Source organism: Colobus angolensis, unplaced genomic scaffold (genome assembly GCF_000951035.1).
Source record: "Colobus angolensis palliatus isolate OR3802 unplaced genomic scaffold, Cang.pa_1.0 Scaffold14, whole genome shotgun sequence".
Classification (NCBI taxonomy): domain Eukaryota; kingdom Metazoa; phylum Chordata; class Mammalia; order Primates; family Cercopithecidae; genus Colobus; species Colobus angolensis.
Window position 1 is genome coordinate 11,218,781 of NW_012114488.1, and position 25,929 is coordinate 11,244,709.

General features: G+C 38.1%; 1 protein-coding gene across 3 annotated transcripts in view; it reads left to right on the forward strand.

The window, feature by feature from the left end:
- The window catches only part of PDE10A (phosphodiesterase 10A), a 339,233-nt gene extending 315,099 nt beyond the window's left edge, over positions 1–24,134 (forward strand). For 2 of the 3 annotated variants that reach the window (XM_011934966.1, XM_011934965.1), the window contains 4 exons: positions 8,203–8,314; positions 12,526–12,606; positions 15,356–15,444; positions 18,307–24,134. In XM_011934966.1, the coding sequence (XP_011790356.1) occupies positions 8,203–8,314; positions 12,526–12,606; positions 15,356–15,444; positions 18,307–18,409 (385 nt within the window). In that variant the 3' untranslated portion in view covers positions 18,410–24,134. The remainder of the gene's footprint in view (positions 1–8,202; positions 8,315–12,525; positions 12,607–15,355; positions 15,445–18,306) is intronic. The other variant, XM_011934967.1, reaches the window with a different exon arrangement.
- Positions 24,135–25,929: the final 1,795 nt, after the last annotated feature.

The window sequence follows — 25,929 nt, forward strand, 5'->3', positions numbered from 1 at the left end:
AGTGGCGCTATCTCAGCTCACTGCAAGCTCCGCCTCCTGGATTCGTGCCATTCTCCTGCCTCAGCCTCCTGAGTAGCTGGGACTACAGGCGCCCGCCAACATGCCTGGCTAATTTTTTGTATTTTTAGTAGAGACGGGGTTTCACTCTGTTATCCAGGATGGTCTCAATCTCCTGACCTTGTAATCCGCCCGCCTTAGCCTCCCAAAGTGCTGGGATTACAGGCGTGAGCCACCACGCCCAACCGGAAGTCCTAATCTTCTGACACTTGCTTCCCACCTTTTGTCCTTACCTTTTGTCCTTACCATCTGCCCCTCACATTTACTATGATGTCATTAGCTATTATGTCATTTACTCATATTGACATTGTGACCACAACTGTGATTAAAGACACTAGGTATATTTTATGATATTTTATTTTAAAAATGAAACAACCAAAGCCCAATTGTGTATGAAAGTCATTGTCGTGTGTGTTTCAAATGCAGATGAATAATTTGTTTACATAGGACATATACAGTGCAGACTTCACAAATACCTTACACTTAATAATAAATATTTTTTGAAACTTTATAAATAGCAAAGACTGACAAGTGAATTTAGAATCCTAGAAATCAATTATTAGACAGTGTATTAGTCTGTTCTCGTGCTGCTAATAAAAACATAGCTGAGACTGAGTAATTTATAAAGAAAAGAGGTTTAATTTACTCATAGTTTAGCATGGCTAGGGAGGCCTCAGAAAACTTACAATCATGATGGAAGGGGAAGAAAACACGTCCTTCTTCACATGGCAGTAGGAGGGAGAAGAATGTGTGCTAAGTGAAGAGGGAAACCCCTTAAAAAACCATCAGCTTTTGTGAGAACTAACTCACTATCATGAGAACAGGATGGGGAAACTACCCCCACGTTTCACTTATCTCCACCTGGTCCCTCCCATGACAAGTGAGGATTAGGGGAACTACAATTCAAGATGGGATTTGGGTGGGGACACAGCCAAACCATGTCATTCTGCCCCGGCCCCTTCCAGATCTCATGTCCTCACAATTCCAAACACAATCCTATACTTCCAATGGTCCCTTAAATTCTTAACTAATTCCAGTGTTAACTCAAAAGTTCAAGTCCAAAGTCTCATCTGACACAAGTCCCTTCCACCTATGAGCCTATAAAATCAAAAGCAAGTTAGTTACTTCCTAAATTCAATGGAGATCTAGGCATTGGGTAAATATAGCCATTCCAAATGGGAGAAATTGGCCAAAACAAAGAGGTTACATGCCCCATACAAATCCAAAATCCAGTAGGGCAGGCATTAAACCTTAAAGTTCCAAAATGAACTACTTCAACCCCATGTCTCACATTCAGGTCATGCTGATGCAAGAGGTGGGCTCCCACGGCCTTCGGAAGCTCTGCTCCTGTGGCTCTGCAGGATACAGTTACCCTCCTGACTGCTTGCATGGGCTGGCATTGAGTGTCTACAGCTTTTCCAGGTGCATCGTGCAAGCTGTAGGTGGATCTACCATTCTGGGATCTGGAGGATAGTGGCCCTCTTCTCACAGCTCCACAAGGCACTGCCCCAGTGAGAACTCTGTGTGGGTGCTCTGACTTCACATTTCCCTTTCACACTACCCTAGCAGAGGTTCTCCATGAGGGCTCTGGCCCTGCAGCAAACTTCTGCTTGGACCTCTAGGTTTTTCCATACATCCTCTGAAACCTCAGTTCTTGACTTCTCTGCACCTGCAGGCCTGACACCACATGTAAGCCACCAAGGCTTGGGGCTTGCATCCACTGAAACAACAACCTGAGCTGTACATTGACCCCTTTTAGTCACCACTGGAGTTGAAGCAGCTGGTACACAGGGCACCATGTCACATGTACACAGGCACCCCTACATAGAGCAGGGGGGAGGCCCATGAAACCATTTTCCCCCCTTAGGCCTCTAAACAATTCTTTGTTAATTCTTCAAATAATTCAGAAATAAAACTTGAAAAGTTCTATATTTTTACATAGCTATTGCTGTGTGCTTTGAAGAACAAATGTGTCTATGTGATGTGTGATCTGTTTTATATATATATATATACTGTAATGTGATTTCTTTAGCATTTCCCAAATTCTGGGCCTGTGATGGGAGGAGCTGCCATGAAGGTCCTTTACATGCCCTGGAGACATTTTTGCCATGGTCTTGGTGATTAACACTCAGTTCTTCCTTACTTAAGTAAGTTTCTGCAGCAGCTTGAATTTCTCCCCAGAAAATTTGTTCTTTTCTATCACATCATCAGGCTGCACATTTTTCAAACTTTTATGCTCTGCTTTCCCCTGAATGCTTTGCCACTTAGAAATTTCTTCCACCAGATACCCTAAGTCGTCTCTCTCAAGTTCAAAGTTCCACAGTTCCCTAGGGCAGGGGCAAAATGCCACCAGTCTCTTTGCATAGCAAGAGTGACCTTTATTCCAGTTCCCAACAACTTCCTCATCTACATCTGAGACCACCACCTGGACCAGCCTGGACTTTATTGTCCTTATCACTATCAGCATTTTTGTCAAAGCCATTCAACAAGTCTCCAGGAAGTTTCAAACCTTCCCACATCTTCCTGTCTTCTGAGTTCCCCAAGTCTCTAGGAAGTTCCAAACTTTCCCACATTTTCATGCCTTCTGAGCCATCCAAACTGTTCTTACCTCTGCCTATTACCCAGTTCCAAAGTCACTTCCACAGTTTCATGTATCTTTATAGCAGCACCCAACTCTCTGCAGTACCAATTTACTGTATTAGTCTGTGTTTCTCATGCTGCTATGAAGAAATACCCAAGACTGGGTAATTTATAAAGGAAAGAGGTTTAATTAACTCACAGTTCAGCATGTCTGGGTGAGGCCTCAGGAGACTTACAGTTATGGCAGAAGGGGAAGGTAACACACATCCTTCTTCATGTGGCAGCAGGAGAGAGAAAAATGAGTGTCCAGCAAAGGGGGAAACCCCTTATAAAACCATCAGCTCTTGTGAAAACTAACTCCCATCACAAAACAGGAAGGGGGAAACTGCCCCCATGATTTAGTTATCTCCACCTCATCCCTCCCACAACATCTGGAGATAATGGGAACTACAGTTTAAGATGAGATTTGGGTGGGGGACAACTATATCAGACAATTTACATCTAGCTTATGAAAGGGGATTTGCTAGTAACAGAAAAGATAGAGGAAATGTAATGCAGGGCCACCAATCATCTATGAACTGCTTGATTTCTGCACTGAAATTTCCCTTCAAAGAGCTTTTCCTGACTACAACTAAAAGCAAATGTCATATCTGGAAACCAGCTCTGAACTCAAGCCAAGCGTAGGCAAAAGTAGAGTTATTGTTTTTTGTTGAAATTAGCAAGCATGGTCTCGTTATGGCTAAATAGAACCAAGTATAGTCTTGCCTAAGGACCATTTCAGCAAATTCAGAAAAGACCATAGTGCGTTTTAGGCTATGATATCAGGTAAAAGTATCCTTTTAAGTATTAAGATGACAAATATGGAAGTTGTTGGTAGTTTTATAATTTTTACTTTCATGTATTTCATGCAGGAGCTGCCTTTCTTAAACACAAATTGTAAAGATAAACTAATTTCATAATTTGAAATTGTGGCTTAAAAATCATAATTTCTTTTATCTTTGTTACCTTTTTAAAATGAAGATGTTTATTCTCTTAGTCCCAGATAATATTTGTACCCTTCAAAAGCAATCCCTTTGCTCCACTTCCCTTGAAGTCTTTTCTTAATTTAGATGTACATGCACGTCAAAGAAAGGGTACAGTATTAAACACTTAAACAATTCTTTGTTAATTCTTCAAATAATTCAGAAATAAAACTTGAAAAGTTCTATATTTTTACATAGCTATTGCTGTGTGCTTTGAAGAACAACTGTGTCTATGTGATGTGTGATCTGTTATATATATATATATATGCTGTAATGTGATTTCTTTAGCATTTCCCAAATGCGGCAGCAGCCTCCAGCCTTTACCTGCTATAGGACTGTAAGTGCATAAAGGACTTCCTCTGTCAGGAATGTTTGATGTTTCAACTGAAGAACCTGAAATGTGGGGAAGCAAAGTTCTAAAGCAAGATCACTGATGTTCCCATTTGATTTAAAGTTACAAACGTATGGTACTCTGTGAGACCATGTAAAGGTTGTTAACTCTAGGAATCATACAAGAATTCTGGTATTAACTTGAATAACAGCAGTTTCCTCTGTGGCAGTCATTTACCTAAGATTCATTTTCCATTCGTTTATAATTTCTTTCTCTCTCTGTAATGGAGAAAAATGTATTTTTAAAAGAAGCAACATATTTAGGGTTTTATTAAGATTTTAGAACTTAAATTTAAAGTATATTTTAGTGAGATAATTACTATATCATGTTTATACTTATATGAAAGTTATTTATGCCATTGGAAACAGTAAGATTCTAAAATGTTTTCTATGATTTTGAGTATGCAGCTGTTCAAATAATACTTTTAGAAAAACTGTATTATCCTTAGGCTAGCTTAATGTTTAATAAATTAGTCAAAATAGGTCACATTTTGATGAAAGTATAGTGGTTATTACAGATGTGATTTAAATTACTCAACCCAATGATTTAAAACCCCTTGAAAATGAGTTTAAAAGCAAGATAAAAAAAGCTTTAAGATGATCGTTTAGAGAAAAAAAGAATTGAACCTAGTTTCTTTTCAAATTCTATGCGTGACTTTATTTTAAAGTAAAATAATTAAAATGAGGCCAGATGGCAGCTTTAACAAAACATCCACTGTACATCCCCCACATGTTTGCTGTCTAGTTAACCACTTGATAACACTTGACCACTCTTAACAGTTATAATTAAAACTACCTCATAACAGAATTCTGGTCTTTGCTTATACATCAGTATACTTTTGAATACAGAAATTCAAAAGAAATTTCAAATAATCATTATAAAATTAGAGAATGTGTGTTTCTTCTTCTTTTCCAACAAAATAGTATATCCGTGGCTGGCCAGGTTTACAGAGTGTGTGGCATGGGATTGGGGTCACTGTGGGAGGGCTGGGCTTCCTTCTTGCCCATCGGTAACTCATCTGAAGTACTGCAGGCTATGTGGTCTATTTTGCCTTCCTTTGGTAAAGTTCTGTGATTCCATGATCTTCTGATGTGGGAAGAAAATCTTGAAATAGAATGATACTGAGAAGGCAAACCTGCATGCTGGGGAGAGGTGGCCACCTCTTTCAGGTTGGAATATCTGCACACCTGTGATAGAGCCTGTGCTCTTTATCTACTCCACTTGGTCTGGAATAATTAATATATGAGAGTTGGGGAGAAAGGGGGAAAGGAAAGGAAGATGGGAGAGAGAGATGCCTTGGCTTTATAACTCTTACAGGTGTTAATAATTTGCATTTGGCTCTGCCTCTAATGTCTGGAATCCTCCTACTCGCCCATCCCACTACTGTCACCATAATTCAAGCTGCCCTCACCTCTCATCTGAACTACTGTAGTGTTCTCCTGAGTGATCACTCCGAACCTGCCCTTGCCCCTTCACGGGTCTGTAAGTCATCTCCACCCAGCAGACCTGAGTGATCCTCTTTAATACCTGTATCAGGCCACTCCTCTGGGAAAAGCCACCAAGATTTTACTGTCAAACTTGGAATAAAAGTTAAACTCCTATCTTGTCTCCAGCCTGTTTCTCCAAACTTAACTACATTCCGTGTTTCATCTCACTCAGTGTGTCGCAGCCAAAATGGCATTTCTTTTTATTCTTCAAACCTGCCTTGCTTGTTTCCATATTAGGACTTCACATGCACTTCTCTCTGCTGGACCTTCCAGATCTTCACGTGGTAGCCTCCATTTATTTATTTATTTATTTATTTATTTTTATTTTTTACCCAGCACTTTCATGAAAGTTTTGACCTGTTGATTGTCTGCCTTGCCCTACTAGAACATTATTACTCTGAGAACAGGGTCTATTTGGTTCTTTGCTGTAACTGCCTGATACATGCAGGCATTGAAAACTTTTGCAGATAAATGAATGTAGTTAAACCTTGTGATATTATGTGACTAAGAATCGTTTTATAGGAGTTGTGTTGGGCTCTTCTTCACTGTTTTTAGTGACTAGGTTATATGAACTCACACCAAGAGTAGGCTTAGCATGGACATGATCCCTTTCACAAATGGTTATTAAAGCACATTTGGAGTTAAGGATCTATCCCAGTTAGCAGTCAGTTCTACATTCCATTCATGCATAGAAATAAAATGTTGATTCCAATTGATATTTCTGTACAGCCATGGCCATCTAACTGGTTTGGAATTGGGAGTAAAAAATGAGTAATTATATTTATTAAAGACATTTGCTGCCAGATTTCTAATCTGTTTTATTTTTTGTGCTTTGTCTAAGTAATTTTGACAGTGAAATCTAAATAACTATTTTACAATCCTTTCAATCCTTATATTGGCAACCTTATGTTGGGAATAATTTCTAGCGAGAAAATTGCTTTCATGTATTTTATAATGCCCAGTTCTGTTGACATTTCTTTTGTTTTACAGATTTATGAAAGTGTTGTTGAGATAAACCTTATTTGATTATTTAAAAATGATAAACTGATTATTTTGGCAAATATAAATTAATGAGATTGAATTATTTTAAATCTATGAAATACTTGTAAATGGTAGTTTTTCACATCCTATTTGTGTTTAAATGAATTTACCTGTTGAAAAAAAAAGGTCATATATTCATTACTTTAGAAGTCCAAATCCAAAAATATTCTTGAAGCCACAAAGTTCTTGGAAACTACCTCATTAAGAAAATCTTACAGTTCCCTGATCACTGTAAGGGATTTGAATCTTCACATGGCATCTGTTTGGGGTTACAGGAAGGATATGCATAAATCTCACCAATGTTTGTAAAGTGATTTAGTCTAACCTGTAAGAGACCTGATACCCTCTTGAAATGTGCCCTTACAAAAAGTAAGGTGGTAAAGCTGATGATTACTTAAATGGGCTAAAGGAAGCAAGCTGATGGAAAATAAAGAGCTCTGTGATATATGGTGTCATAAGAATCAGGGTATTCCAGGTATCCAAACATCTTAGCTTGAGCTAAGATGTGCTAAGAGCACTACTAGAGCAGAGTCTGCCAAATTGACAGATAGATGCTCCTAATGTGCTGTCTGCCCGGGTCAAGACAGGCTCGGGAGCTAGGGCAGGACTGTGCCTACAGATGGAGAATGTGGACCTAGAAGAGGTAAGGCAGTGGTTAACAGCAGGGGATTGCTTATACTCATTAGAATTGAGATAGGAGCTAGAAATAGGAGCATCGTCTCACTCATTACACACTTTTATATCCTTGTTGATAATTTGTCTTTTAAAATTATGTAATTTGCTTTATAAAAGCTAAAGTTGTACATTACACTTTCTTAATTACTACCACTTAATTATTCTGTTAAGTATAGACTTCACTTATGGTAGCCACATATCACTAGACCAAATCTATTCAAATTGTAGGGGATATGTCTTTGATTTTTTTAAAGTGATTATTGTTCTTCAAGAGGAAAGATTAAACCAAGCCATAATTAGAAAATAAAGTCAGACATGGAGTACATAGTTATGAATGCAAGCAGCTGAAAAGGGAAAAGTCATTTTGGTTGAAAGACTGGTGTTGAAAAGAAATATCTGCTAGTGAGAAGCACAGTGTTTGGAGGCTGCACCCAGCTCACACACTCGCACAGGGAGAGCGAGGAACAAAGTTACACAGCTACCTCCTCCTCTGGCCTTGCCACAAACTCCTGTCCCTTTGGAAAAGTCATTTCATTTCTGTGCACCCTAGACTTTGCTAATATAAAATGAAAGGATTGGGATAGATTTTCTCTTAAGACATCTTCCCACTCTAAATTTCCAGAATTCAGTGAGAATGAAAGCCTGGTCCATAGCCATGAAAGTGGGGATTTAGATGACAGCCTAGCCAAAGCCTACACTGCATTTGATTTCTTCAGTAGCATTGAGGCAACAGGAACATATGGGACTTGTGATAGAAATGACTCCCGTTCTTATGATTAAAATGACACTAATTTTTCATTCCATTTTACTGTCCTGGCTGTCACTTCTATGTGCTGTTTAATGAAGTAATACGTACTTAAACTTCATTCCTGAAATACAGAAGTCTTTCTAGTCCTTATTATAAATGTGCAGATGCTATGCTGACCAGTCTTATATTGTTATGTTCTAGAGACCGTGTAATTGGTTTGATGATGACGGCCTGTGACCTTTGTTCTGTGACAAAACTGTGGCCCGTTACAAAATTGACGGCAAATGATATATATGCAGAATTCTGGGCTGAGGTATGTTCTTGATTTTTATATTGACATAGATAGTGAGGATAAATTAAATGTGTGGATAAATTGCTAAGAATACTTCAGTTGTTCATGTTGATAGTTATTTCAGAAAGCTCTGGTGAATCAGATACTGAAGGATTTAGCAGATACAAAGAGAGAATGATTGTTCTTCTACATATTACTTGCGTATGTGTCTAATTCTCTGAGCTCAACTGAAAGAGTTTAGGAACTTATTCACTGAACAGTGGTATAGTAGAATAGTATTATATAAGTCGTATTCTTAACAGTAAAGTACTTAACAGCTGATCTTTCCTTCATTCATTCAATAACCATTACTGGCCATCTACTTTGGACAAAGTACTCAGAGGGTCCCATAATATGGGATATATCCGCCTGCAGCTAAAAATTCAGGAGAATAATTGTTTTGCACCATAGACATTGAGAATATGTAAATATAATCAATAGCTCAGCTGCAAATTATGTGTTCTGCAGAATGTGTGGAATGTTCACTCATAATACTCCTGAAACAACACAAAAATGACTTTTATTAGCACCTTTTCTTGATTTATCTAATTTATCACGAATGTGCATTGTACTTCTCAATTTGCTCATGGAATTGTATGTAAGTAAATGGAATATAATTCTCCGATCCAAATGAGTCACGAATACCTAGGCCTTTGCATATTCAAAAATTACTTTATGAAGAAAGCTATAAATCTTTTGAGTACCTCTTCTGGTTTGAAGAAATAAAAGTAAATTTGGAGGACAAAGCAGCTGATAATTCCATCATATATCTCATTCATACCGAAGCATGTATGTAAAACATAAACAGCAAATCATTCAGCCACGAGTTTAGTGGGAAGAGTTTATCATGTTGAATTATTTCATAATAATAAAGCCAAAGTGTGTTTACTGTATGAGGATCACAGACCTTGAGTTGATTATACTCCTGGCATGATTTCTCCAGAATGCCTTAAATATCGCATATGCGTGGTCTCGCGTGAGCTTTTTCTTTATTTTATTGTGTATGTGTCAGAACCTAGTTACCATCAGACTGAAGTAGGAAGATTGATTGTGATGCACAGTTGACCCTTGAACAACACGGGTTTGAACTGTGTGGATCCACTTATATGTAGATATCCATTTATATGTAAATATATTGGAAGATGTTTTGGAGATTTATGGCAAAAATACAGAACAACCTACCCTAGAAATATTAAAAAAAATTTAATTTAGGTATGCCATAAGTGCATAAAATATATGTAGATTCTAGTCAATTTTATCATTTACTACCATAAAATACACAAAAGTGTATGATAAGTTAAAATTTATCAAAACTTATATACACACTTAGAGACTGTGGAGAGAAATATAAACAGATGCCGTGTTAAATCATAACTGTATAAAGTTAACTGTAGTGCATACATACGGCAGTCCTGTAATAATTTTGCAGCAACCTTTCTTTGCTATTATGGTGAGCTCAAGTGTTACAAGTATCCACTTAAAATGCTGTGTTTAAAACACTCTGATGCTAATCATCTCTGAGCAGTTCGTCTCTCCAGTAAAGTGTGTATCACAGTAAAAAGTGATGTCTGGTGGTTCTTGCATGTTTTCCTTTTTTTCTTTTTTTTTTCCTTTTTGAAACGGAGTCTTGCTCAGTCGCCCAGGCTGCAGTGCAGTGGCACGATCTCGGCTCACTGCAAGCTCCGCCTCCTGGGTTCACGCCATTCTCCTGCCTCAGCCTCCCAAGTAGCTGGGACTACAGGCGCCCGCCACCACGCCCGGCTAATTTTTTGTATTTTTAGTAGAGACGGGGTGCATGTTTTTCATTGTGTTTAGTGCAATACCGTAAGTCCTCCATAACACCATAGCACCTATACAGAGTTACACTAGGATGCTGGAAGTGCTCCCAAGAAGCAGAGAAAAGTCATGACATGCTAAGAAAAAGTTGAGTCGCTTGATAGGTTCCCTAGATTGAAGTCTGCAGCTGTGGTTGCTGACATTTTAACATAAATGAATCCCGTGTAAGGATCACTGCAAAAAAAGAAAAATTCATGAAGCCATCACTGCAACTATGCCAGCAGGAGCGAAAACCTTGCACTGTTTGTGGAATATCTTTTTATCTCATACTAAAAATGCACGTTTTGTGTAGGTACAGGATTGCTATGAGAAAGGCATAACCATAGACTGTAACATGATTTCTGTATTCTAGATGAATGTAGAAAACGTGCAGTCATTAAATGACAACTTAAAGCAAAAGGAAGGTGCAGGATTAAAAGCTGGAGAATTTAATGCCAAAATGTGACCAATTTGTAATGGAGATGTTTTTCCTTTCTATTATTCCCTGGTTATTCAGTCCACAGATAATGATTCAGCTCTCTGCGTGCTCTTAGGTGCACGCAGGTTGAAGCCTTTCACCAACCTCACTCGTCCACAGGAAGAAGCAGGAATACATTCACCAAGTCCTGACAGTTGATCTCAGTATCTATAAAGTCCTGTCTTTTCTCTCCATCCTCACGATCATTCCCCTCTTCAGATCATCACCAACTCATGCCTTGAGTACTGCAACTTTCTAACTGAATTTCTTGCCATTACCTTTTAGAATTTGTGCAGAAATAATTAATAATGTGGTCTTTGGTGCCAGGTTGCTTGAGATTAAAATTCTGCTTTGGCACTTGGTATTTAACCTCAGGCCAGTTCGTGAGATAGGGATGATGATAATTCGGATTCCATCCGTACCGTGCTTCTGATCCCCTTGTTGTAATACAGACCAAAATCATGACCTCTGTGTGGAGAGCCCCACGTGGCTGGCCCCCTGCCCACTGCTGTGCAGGCATATTCCCTGTCTCAGCCCCTGGCTGCCATTTAGGTCTTTGTTCCCTGCAGTCTCTGCCTGGGGCACGCTCCTGCCCTCTGCATTCTGTGAAAGCCTCAGATTGGCTCCGCCCTCCATTACAGGCATGGTCCCTAGCACTGGGTTCTTTCCCTTTTTAGCATTTTTGTTTTGAGGACACATTCCAATCATTGTTTGTTTAAAAAGCTGTTTCCTTGTTGGACTTGTCAAGTCTTTGAGAGCAAGGGACTTAGTATGTCTCACTCACTTTGAATAGAGAAGCAAAAAGTTTGAGACCACTGATTTTAAACGTAAAGTGGTAACAATGGAACTGCAGCTATGTTTGAAGTGGCTTTGCTTTGTCAGGACACGTGCTTTGGTCCTGTACATAAAAATACTCAATTATGGTTATAGTAATTTGTTTGTAGACCCTATTTTAGCAAGTCTGGGAAGTTTCTAGGCTGTACTTCTGATTTCTAAAAACATGATTAATGTTACTAAAATAATAAAGAATATGAGGGAAGAGTGGGAAGTTAGGAAAAATATTAGGAAATCTTCAGAAAGAAGATTGTAACAAGTGTTAACTTTAACAAATAAATAAAAAGCAAGATAATTTCTAAAATCTTTAAAATGGGAACAATGTATCCTAGAGTACTTCATGAGGATTAAATGAATTAATATTTATAAATTACTTAGCTCAGTGCCTGCATCATAGTGAATCTTTAGTAACTATTACGTATAACTGTAAGTGAATCTTTAATAACTAACATAGTGAATCTTTAGTAACTATTACCTGTAAGTGAATCTTTAGTAACTAACATAGTGAATCTTTAGTAACTATTACCTGTAAGTGAATCTTTACTAACATAGTGAATCTTTAGTAACTATTCCTATAATTGTAAATTAAATGATACGTGTAGTTTGTTGTACTGCGTCTTCACTAGCACATTTTAGCAGACTGTTGTTTATTCTTCCTCTGTAAATATTCCTCTGGAAAGCCAAATGTCACGGAGTTCCATGCACTTGGAAGATCATTTGAAAGAGAGAAGGGCCTGGAGGTTATTCCGTATCTTGTTACTGTCGTCTCTCCTCACTGTTCACTGTATCTCCTCTTATTATAACATTTATTTACTAACTTCTGCAAAATGAAACCAGGAATGATGGCTGGGGTTCTGGTAATTCAGTAGTGGAGAAAATCAAGATGAAGTACACAATAATGATACATTAAGTTTTTCATTATTTGGATTGTTTTTTCTTGCGTTAACAGCAACAAACATGATTTGTTTTGAAGAAAATTAGTGAATAAAGGGAATATTTCAATAATATCAAAATTGTATAACAATTTGAAATTTGAGAAAGCGTGATTTTCCCCCATTCATCTCAGGGCGATGAAATGAAGAAACTGGGAATACAGCCTATTCCGATGATGGACAGAGACAAGAAGGATGAGGTCCCCCAAGGCCAGGTATGAATTATTAAAGTAGATTGTAATTGCTGAAGTCAAATAGTTTAAGATGGGCATAAAATCATACATGAATGGAAAGCATATGTCATCATGTAATATGTTAAGGGAATGGGTTATTGCAGGCAGATCTGGTGATTAATATGGAAACTTTAGAAATTTATCTTACAGGATTGAGAACTAGAAAAAGAACAGCTATTTACACTGAATAATCACCTACTCAAATGAGCCTTCACTTCCTAAAACACTCAGGAAAGTAGATGCTAAAAGAGTTTATACTCCTAATCTGGGTTTGACGGCCAACTCCAACCACTGATTTTGGTCGCAAGGCTAAAAGCCACAGTGAGGAATCCTGAGGGCCTGGCTGCCTTGTGGACTGAAAAGACTTAGTGCTCAGGGGACAGAAGCCAGGACCACGTGAAACCTTCTCCATTTAGATGGAGTTTGGGGACAGTAAGACCAAGGTTAGGAAATCTCTGTGGATTGAAAGAATTCATACTACTTTTGCCATGACTCCTTTCTTCAGCTGCCGTTGCAGTAAATAGGCTTTCTTTTCTGACTTGAGATAGAGGGGGTGGAAGATTTTGAATTGTTTTATTTTTAACAAGCAGAAAATATTTTGTCATTGGCTAAACAAAGATATTTTTGGAGAGTTACATTATAGATTTTGATTCAGGTTCGTTTCCTCTGACAAATAATGCTTAGTACTTTAGTGCATTTTGTGTTTTGTTTCAACATAAATTGACATGAATTATCCTCTTTTCAGTTCATACTACATAATTTATATTTGTTTTCCAGTGTTTTGAGAGGTCTGTGCCTTGCTAGTTTTGCATGCATGTATGTGTAGTGTAATGTATTTCTGAGAGTATGGTTTTCGTTAAGTAATCTTCTAATGGCATAACAAGGAAGTTAGTTGTGGGCAAATAATTATGATACACATAAGTTTAGAAAATGTTTCAAAAAATCCACAGGATGGTGGTTTTTGATAAGTTCTCAAATTTCCCTACTTTATTTAAAATTGATTTATACACAATTGAGGCAAGTCCACCGCTCACAGGGGGCACCAGCACAACAAAGAGGCTGAACGAATGGCCATCGCCTCCATTCATGCCCGGGCTAGGTTTTCTGATGGCATGGTCACTTTTCCCTCTGGATTTGAAACAGATCCTGAATACCTATCATGTTTGCTGCGGGTGTATTTTGCAGTTTTTGTCGCATTTTGCCACTGTTTATGGAATTTTCCCATATATGGAGTCACAGCTGCCAGTCATTCTTGTTCGGTGTCTGCTTTTCGTAATGTGTTTGAGAAGTTCTTTTCCACCTTGAGAGTAAATCTATTTGCCTATATTTTCTTTAGTTTCTTCTTTATTACTTTGCACTTGATTGATTAACTTGTTTGGAATGTGTCTTCTTGTATTATTTAAGATAGGGATCTAAAGGTTTTTCCTTCCCAGTAGTTAACTGTCATCCCAACAGAAGGCATGGCATAGCTTGGAATTTCTCATTCATGCTGTCAGCGTATGGTTTTCCTGTTGTGTTTTTAATTAAGATAATAGTTTGTTTTAGAATAGTTTGATTTTCATTTATAGCCTAATAAAGATTTAAAGAAAAAGTTCTATGATCAGTTAATATTCTACCAACCATATCGCTTCTAAATAGTTGATGACTGTGAAATTATTATTTGCCATAATAATGAAATACTCTAATTTCTGGTAATTAGTATCTTTTCTGGGACCTTCTGCCCCATGACATCTGCTAAATATTAGAGTAAGAAAGTCTCAGCATGAGCCATAAAGTTAAAAATGGAAATAACGCAGATGCTATTCTAGTAAGAGTGCTATGACGATAGACTCTGTAACAGGAGAAAGCAAAAAGGAACCACATAAATTTGATCCTCCTGTATGCTTCAGTGCATATCACTGAAGTTCAGTACTTAGAGAAATTGGTAAGCTGTGATTTGGGGTCACCTCATCTAGAGAGCTATTTATCCTGTACATGATGCAGCCGCTTGGCCGGTGACTTATGTCTGGACAAGCTGTGTTATCTGGCTAGTAGTCACATATCTTTTACATCTGGCCTTTAGTAGGCCAGTCTTACTTGTACAATGACTCAGAATTCCTAATAAAATATTCTTTGTGTATTGTTTAAAGTACGACAGATTTTTAAACTTTGAAATGTGATCTATTGAAAGAACAGTAAATGGGAAGAGCTATGATAAAACCAATGACATTTATTTTAGTTCAAACAAGAGGGCTGGGAGGATGAGGAAAATATTGGGACACCACACAGGGCACCAAAGCCAAGAGTAGCAGACAAGCAGAAAGCACTGCTGCAAAGCTGAGCACGAGGGCAGGAAGAGCCCTATGTGCGGAAGAATCACAGGCTTTATGTTGAAGTGTCTGCAGGAAAGCACTAAAGGTGACTGGAGATAACACAGTACTTGAATGATCAACTGACTGATCTATTAGCGGAATATCATTTAATGTACTTGGGTCTTAGATTTCAGTAGGTATTAACCTTTGTAATATGTTTTGAATCTTCATATGTTTTATTTCTAGAGTCCATTTTAATGCATTTTAAAATACAGTCTATAATAGTAGTCATGGAACCCAAATATCACATACAGCAAAACTAGAACATGTAATTTTATAATGAGGCCTCAGAAACAGAACATTCACTGAAGAAATACAAGTGTCACTAGAATTGCTAATATGCACTTTTGTTTCTTGTCCGTGGTTTCGCACGGAGGCAGCTTGGGTTCTACAATGCCGTAGCCATTCCCTGCTACACAACCCTTACCCAGATCCTCCCTCCCACGGAGCCTCTCCTTAAAGCATGCAGGTATGTACTATGGTTCAAGCTGTAACAATATTGTTTCTAAAAACACTGAGATCTGTGTAGGATTTTTTTACTCGGCTCGTGTGTTGTGATCTGTGCGTCTGTCTAGGTATCAGTTGTTGTGCTCAGGGGCGCGGGGCCTCCTTGCCTGGCTTCCCCAGGGGCACAACTTCTCCCCTTTGGTTCAATTCTCCTGAAAGATGAGCCTCAGGCAACTTGGGTGTTCGGGCAGCTTCTTCTGGCCGCACACAGAAGAGAGGGACAGTGGGAACAGGCTGGGGGCTGGGGCCAGACACAGTCAGGGCCCAGATGACCCAGTGACTGGGAGAGTCTCTGTCTCGGTGTGGGAGACCCTTCCTGCTTTCTAACCCCACGTTCAGTCTGGGTGGGGTACCCGGTGTTTCTTTCAGAACGGGCGTGTGTGTGGTTCTTGCAGGACCAGCTTGGTTTCAAGCCTTATGAGAGCTGCATCTGTGCTGAGGGGACCCTGTCCCTGGGGGTCCTCAGGCCTGGGATAGAAAGCCCTTGACCAGGCTGCCTCATTCTGCTAAGTGACACGTGGAGTCGGTCCTACAAGAGGGGCCCCTGGCTCTCATTACTCATACAGCCACAATATGTCCCTAAGTAGTACGCTATGTATATGTGAAGAGTGTCTATTCATATCAAGTCCTTCATACACCAAAAAGGAGGAAGAAGTTTTTATTATTATTGTTATTTTGCAGAGGACCCGCCCAATGCTGTTTTTAAAAAAGACAAGGCAGTGGTGTCTATTGAGGATGCCTGAGCAGGAAGAGACTGACGAGATCACACAGTTTGTTGTTTAAATGGAAGAAGGGGACCTTAAATTTTGGATAACCGCTTCGTCTTTAAGTCTTTTTTCTCCTTCCAACAAGACGTTTAAGCATCGTCATCTCTTCTAGATTCATATTTCACCCTATTCCTTTCTTATCCTTTTTAAAGAGTGAACTCAGTTAAGAACCTTGGGTATTTTTAAAGATTTTCATTTTACTTTATAAATTCCCTCCGAGGAAGTCAAAGGGTTATAGCCAGCAGCTGTGCGTGTGAGTCTTTTCACGGCTCTGGGCCATGTTTTAACTGCTTAGCCATAGCTCTGCCTGGGGTGGGTTGGAGTGGACGCCCTGTGGGAGGACGGAGGCACAGGCCAGAGAGTTTTACACAAAACCAGAAACTTAATATACTCTTATCTTCTGCTGTTCAAATTTTTTTTCTACTTTTTTCAAGGAAAACAAGACCAATAGGCAATATTTAAAAATTTGTATATATAGTGTTTAAGAGATGGTTTCTCCTTCCTCCCTGCTCCTGTGGAGACAAACGTAGCGTCCCACCTTGTTTTGCTGAGCCTTAATTGACCTCACTCCCTGGTTAGTTTATTAAAATCTTACCTTATTACAAAAGCCTGAGTCATAATGGGCACTATGGAGTGTGAGGCCAGATCATTCTTGAGGGAATTAGGTTATAAAAGTTTGTGCAAAATTAAAGAGAAAGTGGAATATCAATGTAAATTCAAAGATGTTGTTTAAATAAATACTAAGCAATCTTCAAAAGTCCTTTCCTGTCCAGAAATCCTGTGTGTTTTATGCCAGGTACTTGGAAGCCAGGGCATGAGTGCTGACTGCGTGTGCCCAGCACTGCAGGGAGCTGTGGAGGTGCCTTCCTTGTGGAACTCTGAGAACACGGTGTCCACTGTGTGGGCAGCTCTGCCTCATTCATGCTTCAGTATACTTGGCTGGACCACATAACCTCTTAAAGGCCATTTTAATCTTATTAACGCTTAAAAAGTTTATGATGTATCCTCAGTGTTCAAGGAAACATACCAAAATTAGTGTATGGCTTTTTCCAATATATCGGAAGTCTCTAGGGTCTAGAAAAATAATACCTCATGATATGTTACAAAAGTTAAAAGGGCCACACTTTTCAGTTATATCTTAGGGTTTTGTCTGTCTGAATGTGTCTTAGAATGTTTGCTAAAAGAAATTGGAGAGAATCATAAAACTGTGTCTTGTAGGAGTTTTGTATTTCCCAATGCCAAGATTGCCGTGTGACTTTACACAGGAATGTGGCCAAGAGTTCTTCCGGGGTAGCCGTGTAGAGGAAGCTGGTTTGGCAGCGGTTTGGCTAAGAGCTCTGCCGGGGTAACTGTGGGGAGTAAGATGATGGTTTTGCAGTGGTTGTGATCACACAGTTAGAGAAGATTACGATGCCTGTGACACTTGAATTACAGACACTGAGAGAGAAAGATTAGAGGACTCGAGAAATGAGACTGCCTCAGGTGAGGACTTACCAGAGCACTAACACGGTTTTACTATAACAAGAAAATTTCAGAAGTTTGTGCCAGGTGTAACTTAGGATGATTTTGTACATGTGACACACTGCTCAGAATAAGAGCAAGTGCAAGATGGTGAGGTTTAGGCCTCCTGGGAGACCTCTGTCGACACTTCTCAGTAGGAAGATCCCTGTTGTCACCGAGTGTTCCTACTGCTCTGGGACCTCCTCCTTTCCGTGATCCTGCATATTCCTCGGTAGTAAAACCTAGAGCTCTTTCCCTGTTCAAGTTAATCCTTTCTAAGAAAGGACGTATGCTGAGCCCTAGCATTTCTGCTGCGTTCGCGGTCCAGAGCGGGTGGACCAAGGTGCCCCGACCCTCTGGCGCCCCTGAATCTCTTTCCTGAGCAGCCGTCACAGGAGCCCGCCTGGCCACGTCATGCTGGTAACCATGTCGGAGGGCCCCACACAATGCCGTTGTGCAGAGCTATGCCACAGGACTGTTTGGTTTGGTTAGTTTTCAAGACAAAGTCCAGAAATCCTTTATTCAGCTTCCCCTGAAACTGCATCTTTTATCCCTAGGGATAATCTCAATCAGTGGGAGAAGGTGATTCGAGGAGAGGAGACTGCAACCTGGATTTCATCCCCATCCGTGGCTCAGAAGGCAGCTGCATCTGAAGATTGAGCACTGGTCACCCCAACACGCTGTCCCACCTACAGATCCTCATCTTGCTTCTTTGACATTTTTTTCCTTTTTTGGGGGGTGGGGGCGAGGGGAATCTATACCTGGTAACTGGGGTGCAAACCTCTTCAGGAAGGTAACATCAAGTAAATAAGTCAAGCAGAGGACTTCCTGCCAGTCTCTTCTGTGAGGCATCGTAGACACTGAGTAACCAGGACCACCCCCGTGTTCAGAAATCAGCTGGCCAGGTGACTCCATTTGACTTGCAAACCAGCCTTTTCTAATAGGCTAATATTGCTGAGGCCTTAAAGGAAGTGGACAAAAATTCTTCAGAAGGGGTACTTTTCCATTGTATCTTTCTAATAAGGGTTTAACATGGTACTATTATGGTATTGTACTTGGGCTTTAACATCAATGTTGCTTTGATGTTGTTGGTTATAAATAGGAATTTTTACACATTACTCTTGTGAATGGTGAATGTTCACGTACGACCTACTTGTAATTAACTTGAGTTGTAGTCCACAGCCTCAGGACAAATGTCACTGAGGTTACAGAGTAAGAAATGATGGCAAAAAGTCAGACTCTTATTTCAGAGCTTCATGAATTTAGTTAGACTAAACATAATTCTTTAAGTTAAAACTAAAGGGCTGAGATGAATAAATTTAACACTGAGACAAGTAGACTTCCTGTCCTTTTGAGAAGAGATGGGGTATACCTTACAATAAATCTCAGAACCTCAAGTAGCAATTCAAAAGATGTCAGTTTTTAAAATTGTTTTTGTTGTTGTCTTGGCAGTTTTACTGAACCCTTTGCGTAAAGAACAAAATAAAAGCAAGGCATCATGATTTTTTGAATGGACAAGTCTTATGGACATAAAGGGTGCATTTTTCATAATGATTCCTTTAGAGTGTCACTTTGTGTCATTGCAGAATTTTAGACTCTCATTCACAATGAAAGATTTATTCTAAACATTGTTTAATTAAAGTACCATACATTTCTCTTTTAAACATCAAACCATAAAATGTGTCCTTTGTAATTTTACTCTGACCTGCTGCAGTCACCTCTCATTTATCTCTTTCCACATGCTGCACGGTCATATTTCATGAGCTTTCTGTCCATAGCACAGAAACAGAAGCAGAAAGTAGTACCATGGTGTTGGACCTTCTTTCTGTTCTCTTTACTCGTCTCACAGATCAAATCACTCCATGGAAGCCTGTGGGTTTCACTGGTTTCTTCTATACAGCTTTTTGGTTGACCAGTATTACTATACAATGTAAGTGTTTTCAGAAATACAAAAGTAATACTCTGCACCTCTTCCTGCAAAGATTGTAAAGCAGTCACTTCTGGTGCATATTAATACTTTAAAGATTTTCAGCACAATGGCACAGTAATCTCCAAACCTGAATTAGACAGAGACTCACTCAGGAAGTGACAGGCCAATCATAACAACATATTCACTTTTCATGTGGCAGGAAACTGGAATATCAATTTTAATAAAATGGAAAAATATGCTTCTACATATTTAGTACCATAGGCATTTTGTTCATATGAGCCTGGTTTGTGCAAAATTAAATCAGAGGCTTCTACAACATGGTTTACTTATGTTGTGGCAGAGTTGGCTCTACATAAGCACTGTTCTTATTTTAAAATTAACACTATGTGTTCAGTTTTCTTGTGGGCTTCTGAAAGTTGCCATCTTCCCTACGTGGAGCTCTATTTGCTATTTTCATTATACACTATGAGGTAAAATGTAATAACGAAAGAGATAGAAATACCACTGTGGCTAGATATATACACACACACACATATATATGGATGGATGTAATATATGTAGAACACACACATAGATGTATATAGGATGCACACTCATGTATGTAAACATACATATACATATGTGTATATATGATACATACACATACACACACGCACGAGAGACAGAAGGAAAGAAGAAGAGAGAAGCAAACATGTAGGAAAAAATATAAATCAACCCCATTCTCCCATTCTTTAAGAACAATGATTTTTCTTGACGGAAAATGCATATTACTTGACAGTTGACCAGAAAGTGTCATTTTTGTGTTAGTGTATTCATATAACTGCATTTGAACAAGATACATATTTTTCTGCATACAAATTTATGAAGCTGGATTCTACCAAATACAACTTTAGTCACAAAAGTTAATTTAGTTATCTAATTTAACTTGGAGACTGAATTTCAGGAAGGGATATATTATTTAAGATTATTGTTTAATTACAAGAATTTTTTAAAAATGTATGAATTCTGTTTTTTAATATAGAAAATAATTATGGCAGTAGGAATCTCATGGCTACATTTACATTTTTAGGTTATTACAGAAATTTCTCTTAATTTATTATGGTCAAGTGTATTATGTAATCTCTATTTAGAACAGTTTCCCAAAGGAATGTGATTGGATTTACTGGTTAGTTAATTTCTTGTGAAATATTGTCATAATAGAAGCACAGCATGAACAAAAGACTGTATTCTGATATAAACTGTCAATACTGCTTTTACCATGTGTCAGATTTACTTAGTAATCACAGATTTAGCTAAAATCAAAGGACTCGGGGTGCAGTGATGTTAATAATTTGTTTTGGAAAACACGCAGTCAGGAGTATTTTTGTATTTTGTCAGATGTTTTAGGAGACAGACTTTTGGGTTCTGTTTCTTGTCTTTTTCCCAGACCTTTTCTTAAAAGAACAATGTGACACCAGAAGCCAAGAGATGGTTTTTCCTAACAACAGCTTTGATGAGTTCCTATGAAGGTCGTATTGTGTATTGTGCCAAATTTGCCATCCAGTATAAATTTAGTAACCAGCTATGAGCATATGTAGGATATTCAATTTGCAGACACTTATATTGGTCATGTTGGTTTATAATAGACAAGTTTTATGGTCATATGCAATTATTCCATTATCTTTTTGGACACAGTGTATGTGTTTTTTAGCTAAAAGTGTCCTTGGCAACATAAATGCCTGCCAATACCATGAAATACTGAATTCAGGCAATGTGAATTAATTAGAAAAGGGTCAAAGGAAATACAATGGATGTGGAAACGAATTCTAAAAAATCGCCCTAGTAATAGGGCAGAGACTCTGGTCCATTTCCCAGCTGTACTTCTCTCTAAGAGGTGTAGGAAAAACCCATCTTGCAAAAAACACCAAAATATTAGACACCATCATTCCCATTCCTGACTCTTCAATGGAAAAGGAAGGTACACATGTTTCTAGTGGTGCCCCAGGTGACTCGTTCTCACCACAACAAAAACAACTAATTGGAAACTACGTTTGTTCAATACAGGTTTCCTCTTTCTTGGCATGCTTTTTAGATTTTTTTCATTTTGTAAAATCTCAGTTACTTTTTCTTTATTGGTATGTTTGTGTATACGAGACATGTTTGTATAGGATATAAATAGATGCATAAATCCTTAGATACCTGGGTTTTTTAATAGATTTAGGTTTGGGTATTGTGTTTCTTGTCTTTTAACTCAAAATTAAGGTTTGAGCTTTAATAGGACTAAATTATTCACCTGCCTTGGCCTGTGCCTTTATTTTAAATACGCAATTTTACTTCTTCATTCATGTATTTATTATTTTGCTTTTCTTGCTTAACTATAATTGAAAATATTTACAGCAACTCACGGTTCATTTTATCAAGTTGAATGAATAGGATCATCCTCTCCTCATCAGATTTCTGTCCTTTATTTGACTTCATTGACATATACCCTGGTGACTATAACCAGCGAACTGTTCAGATTCAGTGTTTTTGGCAAGAACTTCAGAGAATTGTGACATTGGTTATGATATGATTTTTTGGGGTTTCAGGTACCTAAGCATGATTTTTAAAATCACTTCTGTCTTTACATATTTCAAACATATGTTTGCTTTTGACACTTTGCAGATTTTATTTAGGATTTAATTCTTTAAAGACTCTATTCATTTAGTCACTATAGTGATCTCTTCTATTGCAAGTATTGAGCTGATTTTTAAATGATGTAAAATGTAGATCAGCCAAGTATGTCATCCGTTACAGTTTCCCCATGCTTTCAGCGCATGGCCGTGAGATCTTGACATGTGCATAAGTATTTAGCCAATACACATTTTGCTGGCTTCTTTAACCATTTATATTGTTTAAATTAGTAATATCCAACGCAGTGCACACTTTTTTGTCTTTTTTCCAACGGAATATTTTGGTTGTCTGAAGCATTGGATGCATTTTATATGATAAAAATAGCAAGAAAAATTTAAAACGTGTCAGCGGTGTGCTGGTTCTAAATTAAGAAGATAGAACAAAGAGAAAGACATTAATGTTACCCAAGAAATGCATTTAACATCCAAAGAAGCAATGCTGTCCTCGCTTGATGTTTCTCTTCTCAACCCAGCAATGGAGAGCAGGGCTTGCGAAGCCGTACAGAGCCCACCTGCCCTTTCCTGCAGGTGGGAGAAAACGAATCAATGGCACGCAGAGCCAGGTGTGGCCCTGTGAGGCAAAGGATAGTGTCACCTCAGGACCAAGGTGGAAACTTACAGCTGAATCCAGGGCTTCCTAAGTAGGGAAGTCAGTTTACACATTTCCGTTTTCCTCTGATGTCTTTGAGGTACTGTGTATTTGCAGAAGTTTAAGTAGAAGGGTTTTGTTTCGATTGTAAGGTAAGCTCTGAAAGTGTATTATCTAATACTGTAGCCCAGCTGAAATATTATATCATGGGCGTTACAGCCTTTGTCTTTTTCTTTATTCACCTTAATACCCAGTCCTATGCTGTATCTCCAGTAGCCTATATAAATGACATATAGGAATATTATTTTCCATATGATCTGTCATATGCTGTATATGCTATGTGTTCGTTTCGTGTGCAAGTTGAGAGTGTAATAGATTTACCCAGAGAAGGTGTTTCTATACAATGCCCCTACCTATTTGAAATTACATGCTTGCCCAACACACTGTGAAATAGTTACCAAAATTTGTACAAATGCAGCATCTTCATTCTTCCTGAGAAGACAAGATGGCTTTCTTTACATGAACATGTGAACAAAAGAGATCCTAGATCCATATGTAGCTAAGGCATCTGAGAGTTTGCTGTTGATAATCTTGCTGACCAAAAACTACTGGAGAGTAATACAGGTTATATACTGTCAAAATTACAATGCTTATAAAGAACTGACTTGTAGAGTCAATGAACCTGTGTCCAGAATTTTAATACGCTCTCTATTGGAAGGAGAAAGAATTTCAAGTTAATGGTATCTAACTTTATCATAGTTGATAAGTTAGTAAATTTTAAAAAATGATTTTATATGTATGACAAAAATCTTTGTAAAATGCGCAAGTGCAATAATTTAAAGAGGTCTTAACTTTGCATTTATAAATTATAAATATTGTACATGTGTGTAATTTTTTCATGTATTCATTTGCAGTCTTTGTATTTAAAAAACACTGTTATGTTTGTATAATAGAACAGTAATCATTTATTATAATCTAGGCAAGTTGTAAATAAATTCATAATTCAAACAGCCAGTATATATGCATATATGAGTGTTATATTGCAAAATCTTTGTTTTACTTACATGGTTAAAGCAGCAAGAATTCTTTTGTTGATATGTAATTATACATATAATATATATATATGTATGATACATGAAATATATTTAGAAATGTTCATAATTTTAATGGATATCATTTGGTGTGAATAATTGAATACAGAGTTTTTAAAATATCTTTCACGTATATCACTTGCTCTCATTTGTGGGGAAGATAATAGACATTTCACAAAAGGTCATTTGAAAACACTCTAGGCCTTGTTTGCCTAGAAAACACTAAGTTTACATTGAATTAACGTGTGTTGTTTGCTTCACCCATTTTCCACCAGACAGCACAAGACAATATAAAATGTTAAATGTTATGAGTTACTAACTCGGAGTCCATTCTGTAATTTTAAAGATTCAGATAGTGTGTAGGGAGCCCGTGGTGCTGCAGTGATGGCTTCAGGTTACTGAGCCAGGAGCCCTAAGTGCCAACCCGCAGGCTCCCCCAGGAGCTTCCCTGGCCCTCGGAGTCTTTGCGTCAACAACGCAAATGCACACTCACTAAAAGAACACCCTCCTGAAAAGAGAAGTGCTAGGCAAAACACAGTGGTGCGTGTGTGTTTGTGTGTACGTGTTGGGATTCTTTCTGCTATAGGAAAACACATTCAGGGCTAAAACCTCACATACTGTGTACACAGTGATAAGTATACTCATGATCTTTAAAACTCTGGGTAAAGAAATTATGTTTTTATTTTGACTGTCTCTGCTTGCCGTCAAATGAGTAGGCAGATGATAAATATGTAAGACCAAAAAGTTAAATTTTATCCCCTGATCCTCCCTAACCTTAAACATATTAGAGCTAAATGTGAGAGGCTTAAACATATGCGTGTCCATAGCCTTGTGAATTAGAAGGAAAAGGAATTCTTCTCCCACAGCAAACTCTTGCTAACGGAATGCCCTGCGGATGCATAGCACTATACATATAGTAGACAGGATTTTTGTTAAATATTCATTTCCTGGGAAACAAAATGCTGCGCTAAAAATAAATTTCATGAGCTAATATATCCATAAAGTTATTTAGTAATTCAAGTTGCAGATTGGCACTCTGTAAGGCTGATCTGAATTGAATCCTCATCTTAACTGTGCATACCTTTGATTTTTCCATCAACTGTAATGCAACAGTGTTGAGGAGAGTAAAATTTCTCCATCACATGTATTTCCTCATGCAAGAAGAATCCTCAAAAGCAACACTTATCAAACAAATATTTATTCAACAAGCATTTTATTAGGCACTTAGTTTGTGGAAGGAAAGAATGGAAGGAGAAGAGATTAGAAGCAGAGGACAGGATGTCATGTTTTTGTAGGGTTGGCCTTCACACCTTCATCTTGCCAAAGACAAAGTCACTTAGCCGTGGATTCCTGTGCATTTGTGCCTTTCCGTAAGGACTGTTTTCATGATCGTAGTTACACATTTAAATACCTGAAGATCTCAGATATTTAATTACAATTTTTAATTTCACAAACCCGCAATTGATTCAATTCTCGTAAGAGGAAACTGAGCTTAATGAGACAGAAACCAAACAGAAGCATGCCCCTGCATGTCTACAGCTTTTTCCTCTCCCACACCCTTCGCCCACTATCAGAAATAAAAAGACGCCTTCCACGGCAGATCTAGATGTTTCCTCGACAATGAAGAGCAAAGGATAGTGACTAGAAGAATCAAATCAGGAATTTACTTGAAATATCAACTTCAAAATTCTTAGCTGGTAGTAGTATATATTCAGATAATGTCCAGCTTTTTTGATGTCTATGTCACTAATTAGAACTCCTGCTCAAAAGGATGACCTTAGAGCATGGTAAGTAGTCATTAAAAAGAAAACAGATTCAAACATTTTAACATACAGAATGACTAAGGTATACAAACATATTCAGATGCATTAAGAAAACGTTTACCTGCTTTACTTTGCATCACCTAAAAAAGCAAAGTA